Source organism: Rhinoraja longicauda, chromosome 12, assembly GCF_053455715.1.
Source record: "Rhinoraja longicauda isolate Sanriku21f chromosome 12, sRhiLon1.1, whole genome shotgun sequence".
Taxonomy (NCBI): Eukaryota; Metazoa; Chordata; class Chondrichthyes; order Rajiformes; family Arhynchobatidae; genus Rhinoraja; species Rhinoraja longicauda.
The window spans coordinates 27,119,249-27,138,165 of NC_135964.1; the positions used below are offsets into that span (position 1 = coordinate 27,119,249).

At 43.0% G+C, this 18,917-nt stretch overlaps 2 protein-coding genes across 2 annotated transcripts in view; one reads left to right on the forward strand and one right to left on the reverse strand.

Moving 5' to 3' along the window:
• Nucleotides 1–399: 399 nt before the first annotated feature.
• On the forward strand, nucleotides 400–16,254 carry kbtbd7 (kelch repeat and BTB (POZ) domain containing 7). Its single transcript, XM_078409273.1, has 2 exons — nucleotides 400–853; nucleotides 10,202–16,254. The coding sequence occupies exons 1-2, from the start codon at nucleotides 422–424 to the stop codon at nucleotides 11,693–11,695; spliced, it is 1,926 nt and encodes a 641-aa protein (XP_078265399.1). The 5' UTR covers nucleotides 400–421; the 3' UTR covers nucleotides 11,696–16,254.
• The window catches only part of LOC144598819 (peptide chain release factor 1, mitochondrial-like), a 30,377-nt gene continuing 27,389 nt past the window's right edge, over nucleotides 15,930–18,917 (reverse strand). The window contains exons 9-10 of the mRNA XM_078409274.1: nucleotides 18,431–18,529; nucleotides 15,930–17,447 (exon numbers count right to left, since the gene is read on the reverse strand). Coding sequence (XP_078265400.1) covers nucleotides 17,322–17,447; nucleotides 18,431–18,529 — 225 coding nt within the window. The 3' untranslated portion in view covers nucleotides 15,930–17,321. The remainder of the gene's footprint in view (nucleotides 17,448–18,430; nucleotides 18,530–18,917) is intronic.

The window sequence follows — 18,917 nt, forward strand, 5'->3', positions numbered from 1 at the left end:
GAAAACGGTGGCTCATTAATTGGATTTAAGAGGGTCTTAGATTTTAGCTGCAGAACCAAGAAATGGAAATTTAGATGGGTTTCCTTTCATTCAGAGGAACCAGCTTGTTTCTTATTAGACAATATTGCCTAAATTGCATTTATGGAATCACGTTATCATTTTATTTCTATTTTGAACTGGAGAAAGTTCTGGAATTTATCAGACTGGAATCCGCTATGGGCAGAGCTGGCCTGTAGGAGGCGCCCTTACAAAAGTGGAGCCCCTGGTCGGCCCGCCGGTGACGTTCAGTGATTGACGTCCAAGGCGGACAATGAGCGAGGGGAGGGGGCGGATGTGGTGGAAGCTGATTGGCTGAGTGCGACCCGGGGGGCGGGAGCTGGTGACGCGCTGAGAGCAGGGCTCTGGGAGCGGTCGAGACAAGATGGAGGCTCTTCCGTGTCTGTCGGGTCCTGAGCAGCTGGAGGATACGGCCTACGCTGGGGCCCTGCTCCGGGAACTCAAGTCCTTCTACGACGCACGGCTGCTAGTGGACGTGACGTTAGAGGTGGACGGCGGCAGCCGCTTCTTGTGCAACCGGAACGTGTTGGCGGCCGCCAGCCCCTACTTCAGGAGCATGTTCACGGGCGGCCTGTTCGAGAGCAAGCAGCAGAGCGTCACCATCCACGATGTGGATTCGGACTCGATGGCGCTCATCATCGACTACTGCTACACGGGCCGCGTCACCGTGTGCGAGGCCAGCGTGCAGAAGCTCTACGTGGCCGCCAACATGCTGCAGCTCGAGTACGTGCGGCAAGCCTGCGCTGCCTTCATGGCGCGGCGCCTCGACCTCTACAACTGCGCAGGCATCTTAAAGGTGAGTCCACCCTACCCGTCTGGGTTCGCTGAGTGGGATTCCCATTACCCCACCCGGGGGCTGCGAGGGGGATGGTCATACAGCAAGGAAACAGTCCCTTCGACCCTTGTCCATGTTAACCAAGGTGTCTACCTGAGCTAGTCCCAGTTTAGAGTCCATTATTCAGGATGATTGTAATGGCAGTTTCTATGCTTTCTCCAAGTCCAACTTCGATAGCCATTACTGCTCGGGGATGGGGTGGAGATATAGCTTGCGCACTCACCACACACTGAGATAACAAAAACGAATCTTCCAAACGCTGTTTCTTGATTAATTGGTCTTTATTAAAGTAGCACAAATCAAAAGAGTAATTCATAACTTTTCGCTCTTGTCAACTGTTTCTTCTTCAAACAATACAGTCGAGACCTTGGTCGTTACCGTGTGGTCGTGGTAAAAAACTGTTTTCTCTCCATCCTCTGAGACTAAACTGACCATCAATCTCTGTGGCTACACTAGCCTCCTCAGATGTAGACACTCCCCATTACGTATCAAAGCACACCCACAAGCATGCAAAAAAGACAAAAACTAGAAATATTAAACATGGCCATAATATAATGACGGTAACTATTTAAGTCTAAATGGCTCCTACAATGATGTTTCGGGGTACTTGGAAGCAACATGGTTTTGAGATGGAGATCTTGTCTGACAAACCTGCTGGAGTGTTTTGAGGTGGTAACAAGCAGGATAGACAAAGAATGTTGTTTACTTGCATTTCAGAAAGCCTTTGATAAGGTGAGATTGCTAAACAAGATAGGAGCCCATAGATGAGGGGGGTGGGGTGTCTCATTAAAACCTACTGGGTAATGAAAGGCTGTGATAGAGTGGATGTGGAAAGGATGACACTCCAGAACAAGAGGGAAGATCTTCAAAACAAAAGGTCGTGCTTTTTGGAACAGGGATGAGGAGGAATTTAGCCAGAGGGTTGTGAACCTGTGGAATTAATTTCTGCTGACCTCTGTGGGGGCCAACACCGTGGGTATTTTTTAGGTAGAGATTGATAGGTTCTTAATTATTAAGGGCATTGAAGGTTAAGGGGAGAAGGCAGGAGAACAGGGTTGATAGCCATGATAAAATGGCAGATTAGACTCTGGGCTAATTCTGCTTCCATGTCTTATGGTCTTATTTACCTGTCTTTGACACATGTATGCAAAGTGACGCTGACTGAATCGCTGGCTTTCTCCAGCACCTCAGAGTCATACAGCGTGGAAACAGGCTGTTAGGCCCAACCTGCTCGCTATAACTGACGTCCTACCTGCCTGTGTTTGATCCATATCCCTCTAAACCTATCCTATTCATGTACCTGTCGAAAGCCTTTGGCCACCCTATCTATGCCACTTTCAAGGAGCTATGTACCTGAACACATAGATCCCTATGCTCTACTGCACTTCAGAGCCCTACCATTCATTGTGTAGGATGGAGAGTGACAAAGTCGATACAGAAACAAGTGTTCTGAACTTAAAGAAAGGTAACTTTGAGGGTATGAGGCATGAATTGTCCAAGATAGACTGGCGATTGATGCTGAAAGGGTTGACGGTGGACATGCAATGGAAGGCATTTAAAGGTCGCATGGATGAACTACAACAAGTGTTCATCCCAGTTTGGCAAAAGAACAAACCAGGAAAGGTAGTGCATCCGTGGCTAACAAGGGAAATCAAGGATAGTATTAAAACAAAAGATGAAGCATACAGATTAGCCAGAAAAAGTAGCATACCAGAGGACTGGGAGAAATTCAGAGTCCAGCAGCGGAGGACAAAGGGCTTAATTAGGAAAGGGAAAATAGATTATGAGGGAAAACCGGCAAGGAACATAAAAACAGACTGCAAAAGCTTTTATAAATATGTCAAGAGAAAAAGATTAGTTAAGGCAAATGTAGGTCCCTTGCAGTCGGAAACAGGTGAATTGATCATAGGGAACAAGGAGATGGCAGACCAATTGAACAAATACTTTGGTTCTGTCTTCACTAAGGAAGACATAGACCGTCTGCCGGAAATAGCGGGGGACCGGTGGTCTAATGAGATGGAGGAACGGTGGGGAAATCCAGGTTAGTCGGGAAGTGGTGTTAGGTAAATTAAATGGATTAAAGGCAGATAAATCCCCAGGGCCAGATAGGCTGCATCCCAGAGTGCTTAAGGAAGTAGCCTCAGAAATAGTGGATGCATTAGTGATAATTTTTCAAAACTCTTTAGATTCTGGAGTAGTTCCTGAGGACTGGAGGGTAGCTAATGTAACCCCACTTTTAAAAAAGGGAGGGAGAGAGAAAACGGGGAATTATAGACCAGTTAGCCTAACATCGGTAGTGGGGAAAATGCTAGAGTCAGTTATTAAAGATGTGATAGCATCACATTTGGAAAGTGGTGAAATCATCGGACAAAGTCAGCATGGATTTACCAAAGGCAAATCATGTCTGACGAATCTTATAGAATTTTTCGAGGATGTAACTAGTAGAGTGGATAAGGGAGAACCAGTCGATGTGTTATATCTGGACTTTCAGAAGGCCTTCGACAAGGCCTTCGACAAGGTCCCACATAGGAGATTGGTGTACAAACTTAAAACACACGGTATTGAGGGTTCAGTTTTGAGGTGGATAGAAAATTGGTTGGCGGACAGGAAGCAAAGAGTAGGAATAAACGGGTCCTTTTCGGAATGGCAGGCAGTGACTAGTGGGGTACCGCAAGGCTCAGTGCTGGGACCCCAGTTATTTACAGTGTATATTAATGATTTGGACGAGGGAATTGAATGCAACATCTCTAAGTTTGCGGATGACACGAAGCTGGGTGGCAGTGTTAGCTGCGAGGAGGATGCTAGGAGGCTGCAGAGTGACTTGAATAGATTAGGCGAGTGGGCAAATGCATGGCAGATGCAATATAATGTGGATAAATGTGAGGTTATCCACTTTGGCGGCAAGAACAGGAAAGCAGACTATTACCTGAATGGTGACCGATTGGGAGAAGGGGAGATGCAACGTGACCTGGGTGTCATGGTGCACCAGTCATTGAATGCAAGCATACAGGTGCAGCAGGCAGTGAAGAAAGCGAATGGTATGATGGCATTCATAGCAAGAGGATTTGAGTTTAGGAGCAAGGAGGTTCTGCTGCAGTTGTACAGGGCCTTGGTAAGACCGCACCTGGAGTATTGTGTGCAGTTTTGGTCTCCTAACCTGCGGAAAGACGTTCTTGCCTTAGAGGGAGTACAGAGAAGGTTCACCAGATTAATGCCTGGGATGGCGGGACTTGCATACGAGGAAAGACTGGATAGACTGGGCTTGTATTCGCTGGAATTTAGAAGACTGAGGGGGGATCTTATAGAAACATATAAAATTCTTAAGGGGTTGGAGAGGCTAGATGCGGGAAGATTGTTCCCGATGTTGGGGGAGTCCAGAACCAGGGGTCACAGCTTAAGGATAAGGGGGAAGTCTTTTAGGACCGAGATGAGAAAACATTTCTTCACACAGAGTGGTGAGTCTGTGGAATTCTCTGCCACAGAAGGTAGTTGAGGCCAGTTCATTGGCTATATTTAAGAGGGAGTTAGATGTGGCCCTTTTTGCTAAAGGGATCAGGGGGTATGGAGAGAAGGCAGGTACAGGCTACTGAGCTGGATGATCAGCCATGATCATATTGAATGGCGGTGCAGGCTCGAAGGGCCGAATGGCCTACTCCTGCACCTATTTTCTATGTTTCTATGTGCTGCCCATGTTAGACTTCCCAAAATGCAACATCTCACATTTCACTTAATTTCCATCAACCATTCATCAACTCACCCGGCCAACCGATCAAGATGCTGCTGCAATTTTTGACAACCATCTTCACTATCTGCAATACCACCCACTATTGTGTCATCCACAAACTTGCTAATCATGCCATGTACGTTCTCATCCAAATCATTGATATAGATGACAGACGTCAATGGGCCCACCACCAAACCCTGAGGCATACCACTAGTCACAGGCCTCCAGTCCCACAAGCAACCTTCCACCATCACCAGTCTCTCTCTCTCTGGTTATCCTTTTTTTCTCTTTCTGTGCTTATAAAATCTTTTGGGATTATCCTGAATTCTATCTACCAGAGCTGTCCACTTTTTGCCCTCCTGATTTCCTTTTTTAGCTTGCTCCTTAGTTCCCAAAATTTCTCCAGGGATGCATTTGATCCCAGATGCCTTCTCCTTACTCTTGACCTGAGCCCCCAATTTCCCATGTCATCCAAACTTCCTTGCGCTTACCAGCCTTGCCTTTTACTCGTAACAGGAACGTGCATGTCCTGAACTTTTGTCAACACACTTTTGAAAACATCCCACATTCTTTTTCCTTCAAACAGCCTTCTCCAATCAAATTGAGCGAGTTCCTGTCTCATACCGTTAAAGTTGGCCTTGCCTCAATTTATCATTTTAACTCGTGGGCCTGCTCTGTCCTTGGGTCATAAGTGATAGGAGTAGAATTAGGCCATTTGGCCCATCAAGTCTACTCCGCCATTCAATCATGGCTGATCTATCTCTCCCTCCTAACCCCATTCTCCTGCGTTCTCCCCATAACCTCTGCATCTGTACTAATCAAGAATCATTTATCTCTGCCTTAAAAATGTCCACTGACCTGGCCTCCAGCTTTCAGTGGCAAAGAATTCCACAGATTCACCACCCTCTAACTAAATAAATTCCTCTTCATCTCCTTCCTAAAAGAAAATCCTTTAATTCTGAAGTTAGTTAGCTCATTACTGTTTGAATGTTCTTAAAGTAGTCTGGAATTTCTTTCTACATTAAAAGACAATGCATAAATGCAAAATGCATTACTTGGTAACAGATTATAGTCAATAAACCCATGCAATAGATTTGGTATTCCAGAATATGAATATAGATATAACAGTTATGTAGATTTATCAAATGGAAACATATTTCTCACCTTATCCCAAACAATTGTGCAACCCAATTCTTTAATAAGCAAGGTGATTCCAACTGGAAAAGCAGCTAAAAGCTTACCAAAGCTATCTGCTCAACTTGAAAAAAAATTGGATGATTGGATTTAGCATGTCTGATTGATTCCCCAGTGATTTTTGTCACTGATTAAATTTATGCTAATATGGTAATCTTTTAAATACATTGAAAAGAGACCTGAATGCACAAAATGCAATGAAAGCATCAGCCCCTGGTAATGAAAATGTCACTCTGGATGATTGACACTATTTGTATTGAAGGGAGACACAAAATACTGGAGCAACTCAACGGGTCAGGCAGCATCTCAGGAGAAAAGGAACGGGTGACGCTTCGGGTCGAGACCCTTCTTCAGACTGATGTCCACTCCCCTGGCATCAGTCTGAAGAAGGGTCTCAACCCAAAACGTCACCCACTCCTCTCCCGAGATGCCGCCCGACCCGCTGAGCCACTTCAGCATTTTGTGGCTACCTTCGATTTAAACCAGCATCTGCAGTTTCTTTCCTACACTATTTATATTGTTCATAAATAAAATACTTAGAGAAGCAGTCCCCCTCCATTACTATCTTAAACCTAATAGAACATGGACGCTGGTCCCAAAAGCCACATCCACTTACCCATCCCAATCTCCCAAAACTTGATCAAGTATTGCCCTTTCCCCTGTGGGACCCTCGACATATTGCCGGAGGAAACTCTCAATAGTTCAATAGTGCTATATTTGTCACATATGCAACGGCATAGTGAAATTATTTTTGCATATATAACACATGCGGGCGCCGCCATTTTTGAATGTCCAAAATCCAGTTGGCCCGCGCGCTCGATGTACTGAAGCAGTTCCCACAATCTAACGTCCCTCTCCTCTCTCTTCCAACTTTGTGTCCCTGGGTGCCTTCTGCAGCCTACCTTTGAGGTGCTGGAGGCATTACCCCGGTTCACCTTCCTACCGACCCACACATCCAACATCTCCAGCTCCCTCCCGCTTGTGTCGTCAGCTTTCGGGCAGGTTACAGGTCCTGCAGACAGATGAGCTTTCTGCCAACTGGCAACAGATGAACAACTCTACCGCTGCGCCACTGTGCTGCCCTTGCTTTACAATACAATACAATATATCTTTATTGTCATTGTACAGGGGTACAACGAGATTGGGAATGCGCCTCCCATGCGATGCAATAATTTAATTAGTTAGTCAGTATTAATTTAAACAACCCAATGAAACAAATTGTAACAGTTTTGAAACAGAATAAAGTGCAAGTAGATCTGTGCTGGATCACTGTGCGATGTGACCATCCGGCTCAGCAGGACCGGTTCATAGCCGCTATGGCCCTGGGGATGAAGCTGTTCCTGAGTCTGGAGGTGCGGGCGTAGAAGGCCTTGTATTGTCTGCCCGATGGTAGAAGTTCGAACAGACTGTTGCAGGGGTGTGAAGAGTCTTTGTGGATGCTGGTGGCTTTTCTGAGGCATCGTGTGTTGTAGATGCCCTCCAAGGCTGGTAGCTGTGTTCCGATGGTCCTCTGAGCTCTATGGACTACCCGCTGAAGAGCTTTCCTCTCTACCTCCATGCAGCTGAGGTACCTCACAGGGATGCCATGTGTTAGGATGCTCTCTATGGTGCAGTGGTAGAATGTCGTCAGCAGCTGTTGGGGTAGACCAGACTTCTTCATTGTTTTAAGGTAGAGCAGTCGTTGCTGTGCCTTCTTGACCAGCGCGGCAGTGTTATTGGACCATGTTAGGTCCTCCGAAGTTCCTGTCCGATTTAATCTTTCTGAACCTTGTACAACGCAGGAACAAGCCTTTCAGACAACTATGTCCGTTTGTGGTTCCTCGTTCTTTTTTACCAAATTTACTTAATCACCTGAGCTAAGATAAAATTCTATTCAGGAGTTAAACCTCCTGGATTGAAAGTATCATGTCATGTTCCTTACCATTTTTGTGGACTGGTGCCAGCGGAACCGCCTCCGGATCAACGCAGGGAAAACCAGGGAGATGATGGTGGATTTAGACAATAGACAATAGGTGCAGGAGGAGGCCATTCGGCCCTTCGAGCCAGCACCGCCATTCAATGTGATCCTGGCTGATCATTCTCAATCAGTACCCCGTTCCTGCCTTCTCCCCATACCCGCTGACTCCGCTATCCTTAAGAGCTCTATCCAGCTCTCTCTTGAATGCATTCAGAGAATTGGCCTCCACTGCCTTCTGAGGCAGAGAATTCCACAGATTCACAACTCTGACTGAAAACGTTTTTGCTCATCTCAGTTCTAAATGGCCTACCCCTTATTTTTAAACTGTGGCCCCTTGTTCTGGACTCCCCCAACATTGGGAACATGTTTCCTGCCTCTAACGTGTCCAACCCCTTAATAATCTTATACGTTTCGATAAGATGTCCTCTCATCCTTCTAAATTCCAGTGTATACAAGCCGAGTCGCTCCAGTCTTTCAACATATGATAGTCCCGCCATTCCGGGAATTAAACTAGTAAACCTACGCTGCACGCCCTCAATAGCAAGAATATCCTTCCTCAAATTTGGAGAGCAAAACTGCACACAGTACTCCAGGTGCGGTCTCACTAGGGCCCTGTACAACTGCAGAAGGACCTCTTTGCTCCTATACTCAACTCCTCTTGTTATGAAGGCCAACATTCCATTGGCTTTCTTCACTGCCTGCTGTACCTGCATGCTTCCTTTCAGTGACTGATGCACTAGGACACCCAGATCTCGTTGTTCGTCCCCTGTTCCTAACTTGACACCATTCAGATAATACTCTGCCTTCCTATTCTTACCACCAAAGTGGATAACCTCACACTTATCCACATTAAACTGCATCTGCCATGCATCCGCCCACTCACACAACCTTCCAAGTCACCATGCAACCTCATAGCATCTTCCTCACAGTTCACACTACCACCCAGCTTTGTATCGTCTGCAAATTTCTAATGGTACTTTTAATCCCTTCATCCAAGTCATTTCTGCAGGCGCAGCCATGTCCCCCTGACACCGGTGAACATCCATGGAATGGACATCGGGAGGGTGGACTCTTATAAGTACCTGGGTGTTTACCTTAACAATAAACTTGACTGCACCGAAAATACCAATGCATTGTACAAAAAGGGCCAGAGCAGACGTTACCTGCTGAGGAGACTCGGGTCCTTTGGAGTGCTCCTAAGGACCTTCTACAACACTGTGGTGGCATCGGCCATTTTTTATAGAGTGGTCTGCTGGAGCTGCAGCATCTCAGAAGCAGAGGGGAAGAGACTCGACAAGCTGATCAGGAAGGCCAGCTCTGTCCTGGTTTGCCCCCTCGACTCAGTACAAGCGGTGGGGGAGAGGAGGATGATAGCAAAGATAACATCGCTGCTGGACAACGACGCCCACCCCATGCAGGACACTGTCAATGCACTGAGTAGCTCCTTCAGTGACAGACTCCTTCACCCCAAGTGTGTGAAGGAGAGATATCGGAGGTCCTTCCTTCCCGCTGCACAACCAGCGCTACTCCCAGCAGACCAGTCAACAAACCAGTAAACGTAAAGGAAAAACACAGTAAATGATGACAATTATCCTTATCTTTATTTTTATTTAAAATGAATGTCTCTTGCTATCCACTTTGCTGCTGTAACACTAAATTTCCCCGGTGTGGGACAAATAAAGGAATATATTATTATTATTTTAACCTTCATATCACGAAAATGTGCTGCACTATTATCATTCATCAGTACAAAATCCTGTATAATTTCCTTCCTGATTTGATAACTGAGAAAAATTTCTAAAAACTCCTTAAGAAAATAATATTTTGCAAAGCAAATTTGATACGTCGTTTTGCTGAGAGGAATGGTTGACTTTGGATCCATGTTTCTGAAAACCTTTGGTGACCTTTGGTTTTCCTGACCTTGTCTGGGATGGTTGTCGATGAAATAATTGTTTGCTGTGGTTTTAAAGATCTGTTGCTTTGAATGTGTACTTTTATAACCATGAATTAGGTGGTCCATGGAACTCTTTTTAGCAAGCGAAGCTTAGATTTGTTACAGAATAGATTTAGAGATAAATGTTGGTGCTTTTAACAATGAAAAACATGTTTTCATTTGGCCATTTGCTTGGGCTGCAGTCTTGCACAGAGCCAGTTGTATAAATATGTCCTCCATCTGTTTGCAATTTAAAGAAAACAAAAGACATCCGATCACCATTTAGCCACCACCAGCCTCACCAAAATAGATTAATGGCATTACACTCGCTGTGGGATCTATGTACGTGTGGATGACAAGTAGACATAGTAATTATTTCATATTTCAAAAATTGCTTGATTAGCTGAGGCACCTTGAGAATGTAACATAATAAATCAATTCATTTGTGAAGATTCACTTGTCAGTGTCTGACAGATCTCTAACCAATTTCCCTTGCCTTAGTTTGCAGATGCTTTTGACAATGTGGAACTGAAAGAGAAGGCACTTGCTTTCATCGCTCGTAACCTGCAGCATTTGTGCAGAACAGAGGAGTTATGTGAGCTGTCGTTGGAACAGATTAAGGAGATCCTAAAGCTGGATACACTGGATATCGACAGTGAGAGGAAAGTGTGCACCGTGGCAATTCAGTGGATTGAATCGAATATCAGTGAGCGTGCTGCACATGCGCTTGAAGTGTTGAAGTCTGTAAGGTGGCATCATTTCAGTGAGAAAGACAGACTCTACATCGATGCACTTAAATCTCAGCTGTTTTTCAAAAAAAAATCTCTTAGTTCTATTTTGCATGACCTTTCACTTCCCAAAGGTGTTGATTTACCCACCAATATGCATAACTCTTCAAAGAGGGTTGGATTCAGTGCTAAGGAGATGGTTATTTTTTTTGGCCATCGAAAGGAGCCTTTCCTGTGTTATGATCCATATTCTGGTGACATATATGCAATGTCTTCACCTTTGACTAGTCCAGCCCTTACAAAGTCCATCAGTTCACTCGCTGTCTGTGTTTCGCCAGACAACGATGTCTTTTTGGCAGCACAACCAAGTAAACAACTATGGGTATATAATGCCATTCAGAATAGCTGGCAACAACTTGCAGAGCGACTGCTGGCAAGAGAAGGTATGGATGTTGCCTATTTGAATGGATATATATACATCCTAGGCGGTCGAGACCCATCTACGGGCCTGAAAGTTAAAGAGGTTGAGTGTTACAGTATTCAGAGAAACCAGTGGATTTTTGTGGCCCCCTTGCCTCATGCATTGCACTCATTTGAGCTGATTACAGTTGGAGACTGCTTGTATGCAGTTAATAATAAGAGGATGTTGTGCTATGTGCCAGAGAGAAATCAGTGGCTGAATTGTGCTTCCTTAAAACGGAGTGAGTTCCAGGAAGCTTGTGTTTTCAATGATGAAATTTATTGTATTTGTGATATCCCGGTCATAAAGGTTTACAACCCTTCGAAGGGTGAGTGGCGAAAGATCAGTGATATCCCCATCGACGCCAACACCCACAATTTTCAAATTGTTTGTCATGGCAACAAACTGCTTCTCATAACCACTATAGTCCCACAGTGGAGGAAGAACAGAGTGACTGTTCATCAGTATGATGTAAATGGTGATCAGTGGGTCAACGTTGGTACAATGTTGGGTTTGTTGCACTATGACAGTGACTTCATATGCCTTTCAGCACGTCTGTACCCTTCATGCTTGGATCCTGGACAAAGTTTTATTAGCGAGGATGATGATATCCGGAGCGAGTCAAGTGCAGATTGGGATTTTGAAGGATCGAGTGATATTGACTCAGAGTCGGGGAGCTCCAGTGCATTTTCAGATGAAGATTGGCTGCCAGCAGGAGGACTAAGAGTTGAAAGAATACAGCAAAATGGTCATTCAGTCCCTCCAGATAATAGAGTTCCTCATATGAATGGTCAGATTGGGAACTAACTGGCTCTATTTTAAACAGTCATTAATGGAAAAAAGGTCAAAAATAGTGAAAAGTAACTAGTATTTTTTTGGGATTGTTGCAGATATGGTAGTTGGCAAATACAGACAATTATATTTTTGCGGTACATGTTAGTGTCTTTGGAAGAACTGGAAAAATAAAGATTGCATTGAAACTGATTTTTTTTCCCCTCTTATCAGCAGGTACACCATGAAATTGTGTTGAATTGTGCTCTGATCCTTTTAAAGTACATCACATCCTTTTGAAAGTGATTTGGAGGTGGTAACAATATTTAGAATTATCCTTACGGTCTGCAGTAACGTCATGTTCTCAGACATTTTTTACGATGGTACAAGATGGTAAATCTGAAGAATTTAGTAAAGCAACAGGAAGCTTACAACTGGAAAAGCTTGTGTGGGATTATTTCAACCTTTTGTGGAAACAGCTCCAGTTTATTTAAGGTGAATCCACTTTCAGGAATAAGAGAAATTCAGAGTTTTATCCTGTGTTTCATTTGGGAAATGTATCAATTTAATGAAATCAAGTAATTCAGAAAATTCATACGTGTTTTTTGGATTGGAAGTAAGCAACAGATTAAATAGTAATTTTCCTTATCTCCATTGCAGATTTATATTTGGTGTAAAAATTTATTTAAAAAAGATGGTCATTGAATCCTTGAATAATATTCACCTTTTGAGAAGTATGTCAGCATGTTGAAGTCTTTCATGTATATTTGTAATCTGTTGTATTGTTTTTCTGAAATTAACAATCTAAAGGATGACCAGTGAAATTGAAGCCCTTTTGAGTCCACTACACGAACTAAAAGTACAGATCTATAGAGATTACTAATGTTAGTTTTGAACATTGGAACTGACCATAATGTGAACATTTGTTTCCTGGTGGTTACCCAGTCCCTGCTCTTGTGCTGTCATTGCTGAACAAGCAGTGGTGTTCGTCTGGTCAGGCAAAAGTGCAAGGCATGAAGATTAACCATGATCACTTTCATTGGTAACACGGACATGCACAGCAGAATGATCTCTTCTCATTTTGAAGCTTTTTGTGGCTGAAAGACCTGTGAAAATAACTGAAATCTACTCATTTACATTTTTGAATATTGTGCTGAAATTGATAGAAGCAACAATGGCATATTATCTATCTATATATTACTAAAACTCTCGTTTTGTTTGTGTGTATATGTTTATGTGTGTACCATGCCCCCCACAGCCAAAACGGTGCACAACAATTTTAGGCCCACCCTACTCGCTATTCCCCTGAGGTCTGAATAAACCCACTTTTGTTACCTTTTAAAAACAATTTACCTAATAAACTTTAATAAATGCGCTCCCTCCTCCCCCCACCCCGGGAGGACCGGCGGCCATCCCGACGTGCCCCGCTCCTGACCTTCCTCCCGTGGTGCAGTGCCCGGCAGAGGATCCACAAGCTGGCCGTCCCCACCACTCTCAGCCAAGCAACAGGAGAGGCTACGGCTCCACGCCCGGCCCACAGGGGAAATGGGGCTGAGGTCAGTGCCTTCTCCCTGTCCACTCTCAACCACCCATGGCCCCAGGAGACACTCCCCGCCCGACAACGGGCCGCCGCAGATTGCAACCGAGCTGCAGAAGACGCTTTGGCTCCACGCCCGGCCCGCAGGAGAAATGGGACCACGGTCAGTGCCTTTTCCCTGTCCCCTCCCTTGCCCACCTAAAGCAACAGGGGCACTCTCCGCCCAGGGAGGGGGTCGGGAGGGAGGGGTGAAGGGTAGGAAGGGGTGCTGCACTAATGCAAGAGAGGTTTGGACTCAACGGGTCCACTTGTTCTAGTTCAATTAAAAAATAACAAAATCTGGATCAGGAGTAGCTATTATCTGCAATCTGCTTCAGAATGTTTTTTTGTTGTTTTGGCTTAGTAATACATGATTCTCTTGTAAAAAAAAGTACTGAGAGGTTTTGGTGGTGTGCATGAATGAAATAGTCAGCTACTAAATGAGATGTTTGTTTTAGATGAAATTATTTTCCTAGTTTGAAAAGATTGATGTAATAATTGAATCATCTTAAATTTAGCCCATTTTAACTATCTTGTTTAATTAGTTAGAAATCTTACATCCTTTAAAAATATTTTTTTATGCTTGGCAAATGGAGGTGAGGTATTTCAAGTAGATGTTTAAAATCTTTAATTTAAAAAAAAATATCGATAGAATTCCATTTTTAAAGCAACAGAGTGGAAAGAAATTTGGAAACTTGGAAAATAACCCTTATCACTAACAACTTGTATTAATATAAGGCCTTTAACATTGTGCACACTACCAAAGGTAGATTTTACAAAGGGTTGTACGGTCAGTGTCAGGTTTATGTATGGGGAAGTTAGAGGACAGATGCAGTCAGAGGAATTTGAAATGGAATTTGATAGCTAAACGCCTTAGCCACTGAAGTCATGGCCTGATTAGGCCATGAAGTCCCAAATTTGGTCCAAAATGGTCTGGCCTAGGAATCCTACACCAGCACCCAAATTCCTTTGCACGTCTGATTTCTGAATCCTCACCCCCATTTAGAAAATAGTCTCTGCCTTTATTCATGCTACAAAAATGCATGACTCCACACCTCCCTATGCTGTGTTCCATCTCCCATTCAGCCAACATTCTATTTTCCTTCTAATACTATGGGCTTTCATCTTTAGAAGCCACACGTGGCACATTATCAAAGGTCTTCTGAAAATCCAGGTAAACAACATCCACTGAATCTCCTTTGTCTATCCTGTTATTTACTTCCTTGAACAATTTCAACAGATTTGTTAGCAAGATCTCTTCAGAAAACTATGCTGACCAGCCTATTTTATCATGTGCTTCTAAGTACTCTGAAACCTCATCCTTTATAATGGACTAAAATCTTACCAACCACTAAGTCACGGTAACCGGCTTATCATTTTCCCTCCAGCTTCACTCCCTTCTAGAACAGCAGAGTAACATTTTCAATTTTTCAATCCTCTGAAACTACTCCTGACTAGTGATTCTTGGAAAATCATCGTTCGTGCCTCCACCATCTCGAAAGCCATCTCCTTCGGAACCCTGAGTTGTAGTCTTTTTGGTCCAAGTGAATAATCCATCTTCAGAACTTTCAGCTTCCCAAACACCTTCTCCTTAGTAAAAGCCTCTCCACTAACTTCTGTGTTACTTCAAGAGTGTTAGCAGAGCACAGACTTTCACGCCAGGTTCCCTGCAACAGACGCATGTAACCCGAGCAGAGGGTTTAAAGCACAGGTAGATATGTATGCATATTAGGACTGGAAGACAGAGTTTTAAAATTGATGCTAAACAGGGTACATGTCTACAGGCAGTTAAGAAAGCAAATATACATTAGCCTTTTTTGTCAAAGGATAGTGGTACAAGGGTGGTAAGGGTGTCTTAATAATGTCATATAAAGTTTGTGAGATTGCACCTGGAGTGTTGTGTACAAGTTTGGACTCCTTGCCTAAAAAGGTAAAGCGACAGGGTGAGATTAAGTGTCCCAGTCCTTTATTTAGAATTTGAAAGAAAAGAGTTGACCGCATTGTAACACACATTTCTTAGAGAGCTTGACGGATACTGGACGCATGCATCCCCTGGCTGAGGAATGTAGTACTGGAGAGCAGTCTCATAAAATATCGGAGTCGGCCAATTAGGACAGAAATGTGAAATTTTGTCAAGTGAATTGTGTTGGATTTTAGAATTCTCAAATCTGGTTTCCAGATATTAGAGGAGTTAAGATAAGGGGACAGGAAATGGTGCTGAGAAAATTAGCCACAATCTTGGAATTGAATTTAAAGATACACCATGTCCACATCAATTATTAGTTCTGTGTTGTCCTATTTCTTGTTGAGTGAGCTAATCCTAGTTAGTTAATATATTGAAGTTGCCCACTCATTCATAAAAACATACACTGGTACTGAAATATTTCCACGAGACGTGAGTAGTGATTATTAATTTGTATCACTTTACAGATATAAACATGAATTTTCCACTTTCAGTGAGATTAACATGATGGAGAAATCTTAAAAATTAAGGTGAGTTTAGTGCAGGGGTATGTATGTGGCTTGCTTAAAAGTAATGATATATGCTTTATTTAGGACTTGAATTCTGCATACTTTTAGTTGTATTCCCATGTTTGTACATCTTTCAGTAATTCTAATCAATTATTAAATGTCTTTTTTATTAAAAATCATTTCTCCCCCCCCCCCCCCCCCCCGTCTTAAATATACATTCCTCTTGCAGAATGGGTCAACGATGAAGGCAAGCATGCTGCGTATGCCTTCGTAACCGCTCTACCTGCTTATGTTGCCACTTTCAGGAAGCTATGGACTTGGTCACCAAGATCCCTTTTGTATATTAACGCTGATAAGGATCTTGCCATTATCTGTATACTTACCCATGCAGTCGATCTCCGAAAGTGCAACACATATTTGCTCGAATTAAACTTCATCTGTCACTACTCCCATTTTTGTAGCTGATCTATATACCCCCCCCCCCCGTATAATTTGACAGGTTCCAGCCTCCCAGTCTGCAACTCTAGCAATCTTGGTGCCTTCTGAAAACTTACTAACCAACCCATCTGCATTTGTGAAGTAATTTGCAAATATCACAAACAAGAAATCCTGACAAAGATCACTATGGAATTCCACTGATCATGGACCTCCAGCCTGAAGAATGACCTTCCACCACAACCCTGTGTCTTCTGTTAGTAAGACTGTTCTGAATCCATATGACCAAGTCATTGTGAATCCAATACATTTTAATCATTTTTATTCTTCCCATTATTTCCATCACTACCACGGCTCTAACACCAACACCAGGGGCAATTTATAACGGCCAATTGACCTACCAACTCTTTTGCAATGTGGGAAGAAGTTGAAGTACATGGACGAAACCACTTGGCCTTGAGAACGTGCAAACTCATGGATAGCACCAGAGGTCAGGATCGAATCCATGTTACTGGTGCTGTGAGGCAGCATCAATTCCAACTGAGCAACTCCTCTCCAACTTAGTGGAGTATTTTAAAAATATGCAACAGTTGAAGATGAAGCGCACCTAATATAAACATCATTAATGATTTGCTCAACACTTTAAGCCTTCTGCTTTATCTCAATGGGTAAAGATAGGAACTAAGTGTTTCCCTCCACAGGCACAGGCTGGTAATGAACACTTCAGACAGTTTGTAATGGTCTCTTTCAAAGAGACTATTTGTCACTCCATAATGGTATTACTCAGACTATATCCTGAAAAGTGTAAAGTAAATACACCAGCATGGAACTCCTGTCCAACTGCATGTTACTGGATGCTTTCCTTGGGCAGAGTAAGTAGACTATTTTGCCTACTTTAATTTCAAAAGCATATCCATACAGGTTACATCTCAAGCAAAATTACCATTCTGTCCACACTCCCAGCGCAGCTATACCCAAGCAGAGAGTTGCTGTATCTCAGGGAAAAAAAACGTGGCTCAAGATTTCAGATGGTAAATCATTAAATTCATAGAACTTTTGCTCTGGATCATTTTGAGATACATATTCATATCCTCCAGTGGCCATTAGAACCAGTCAGAATGCAATAGGCTATTAAAGAAAAGTTTTCCATTACGGTACAACTCCACCTGTTTGATTATTTCAGCTTTCATTCCTTCCTGTTCTTTTATTACTTGTTTCTATGAACTCCAAGAGAGCTTCCTTTTCTGCTGACTCTTGAAGTTTATTAATCAGTTCATCCAGTTGTCTGCCATCACAAAGCACCTCCTGGAAAAATACAAGGGATTAAGGGGGGGGACAAAATATGGGCTTATATATCGAGCTAATTGGAAACCGAGTTAAGAATCCAATGCAATTAAGTTCCTGCACTTTGTAATGGAGCAGGACAGAAACAGGCCCTTCATCCTCCAGAGATGTTCCCTGACCCACGGAGTAACTCCAGCACCTTATGTTCCATGCCGATTTCTAGCATCTCCTGCTTAGTTAGTTTTAGGATGTACTTGGTCATGCCCTGGGGATTATTCTCCTTAATAGACTTCAAAACTGCCAATACTTCCTCTTTGGAAATTCGTTTATGACCCAAGACATCACAACTCAATTAGTTGTGAATCCCAACCAAACAGCTTTGCTACGCAGAATGACTGCTTATGGTTATTAACTATAACAGTTGGATCAAATTAATGAAGGCTTTCAAAAGAGAATTGTGTAGGCATTTCAAGGGAAATAATATACAAGGTTACATGGAAAGAGTGGGGAATGGGATTGAGTGGATTATTCAATCACAGGGCAAGTAGGATTTATCCCGGAGTTTCTCATGCTGTAATAATTCTGTGATAACATAACTCATTGACTTTCAGTTATAGGTATCACAATTATTGTCAAAGCAAAAAAATCTGCAGCTGCTGGAAACATGGCAGATCAGGCAGTCTCTCTCTCTCAGTCTCTCTCTCTCTCAGTCTCTCTCTCTCTCTCTCTAGAGAGAGAGAGAAATAGCACTTCAGATCAATGATCTTTTATCAGAACTTAGATCTACTTTAAATCACACATGTTTTAAGCTGCATAGAATGGGAAGCATTGGAGAAACGAGTATGTTCGAAAGGGTGATCAAAAGAAGTTTACATGAAGTGTTTCTAATGTTTAGTGTTTTTTATGTAACCACTGTATCAATGTCAAACTAAACTGCCAATTCACAACTTCCAATTAATCCTGAAAAATCCTCATGTCCATTTTATGTCACATATATATCTCACCTTAATGTCCCTCAAAACATAGTTGATTCGGTGATCCGTAATCCTATCCTGTGTGAAGTTATAAGTGCGAATTCTTTCTGATTGAGCTCTTGTCCCAACCTATGATAAACAAAGTTTGAAGTTGATTTCTACAGCAGTTGTTTTCTTTGTGTAAAACCCATTGTCCTGAATTCATAATGTAACCAGGGAACAGTGAGACATATGCGGATTATTCACTATTTGAACATATGCTTGACTATCGAAAGTAATCAACTCGCTGATTTTGTCCATGATACATTGCGCCAACCAACTGTCTTGATTGCATGACACTGCCCAAAACACAACCAAATAACCATTTTGTCAAGCCATGTCCTTAATGTTGTCTCTAACCAGCGGAGTGTACATGGGAATTAGCACATTAAGCAGGGATTTGTTTTTTAAACAAAACACGAAGTGCTCGAAGAATTTAGCAGCATCTGGTGGAAAATGGATAGAAAACCTTTTGGGT

Excerpts from the sequence above, each read along its gene's own strand:
- kbtbd7 (XM_078409273.1), top strand. The coding sequence starts at position 422 with ATGGAGGCTCTTCCGTGTCTGTCGGGTCCTGAGCAGCTGGAGGATACG. Across the intron at positions 854-10,201 it reads ACTGCGCAGGCATCTTAAAG|TTTGCAGATGCTTTTGACAA; the intron begins GTGAGTCCACCC and ends CCCTTGCCTTAG.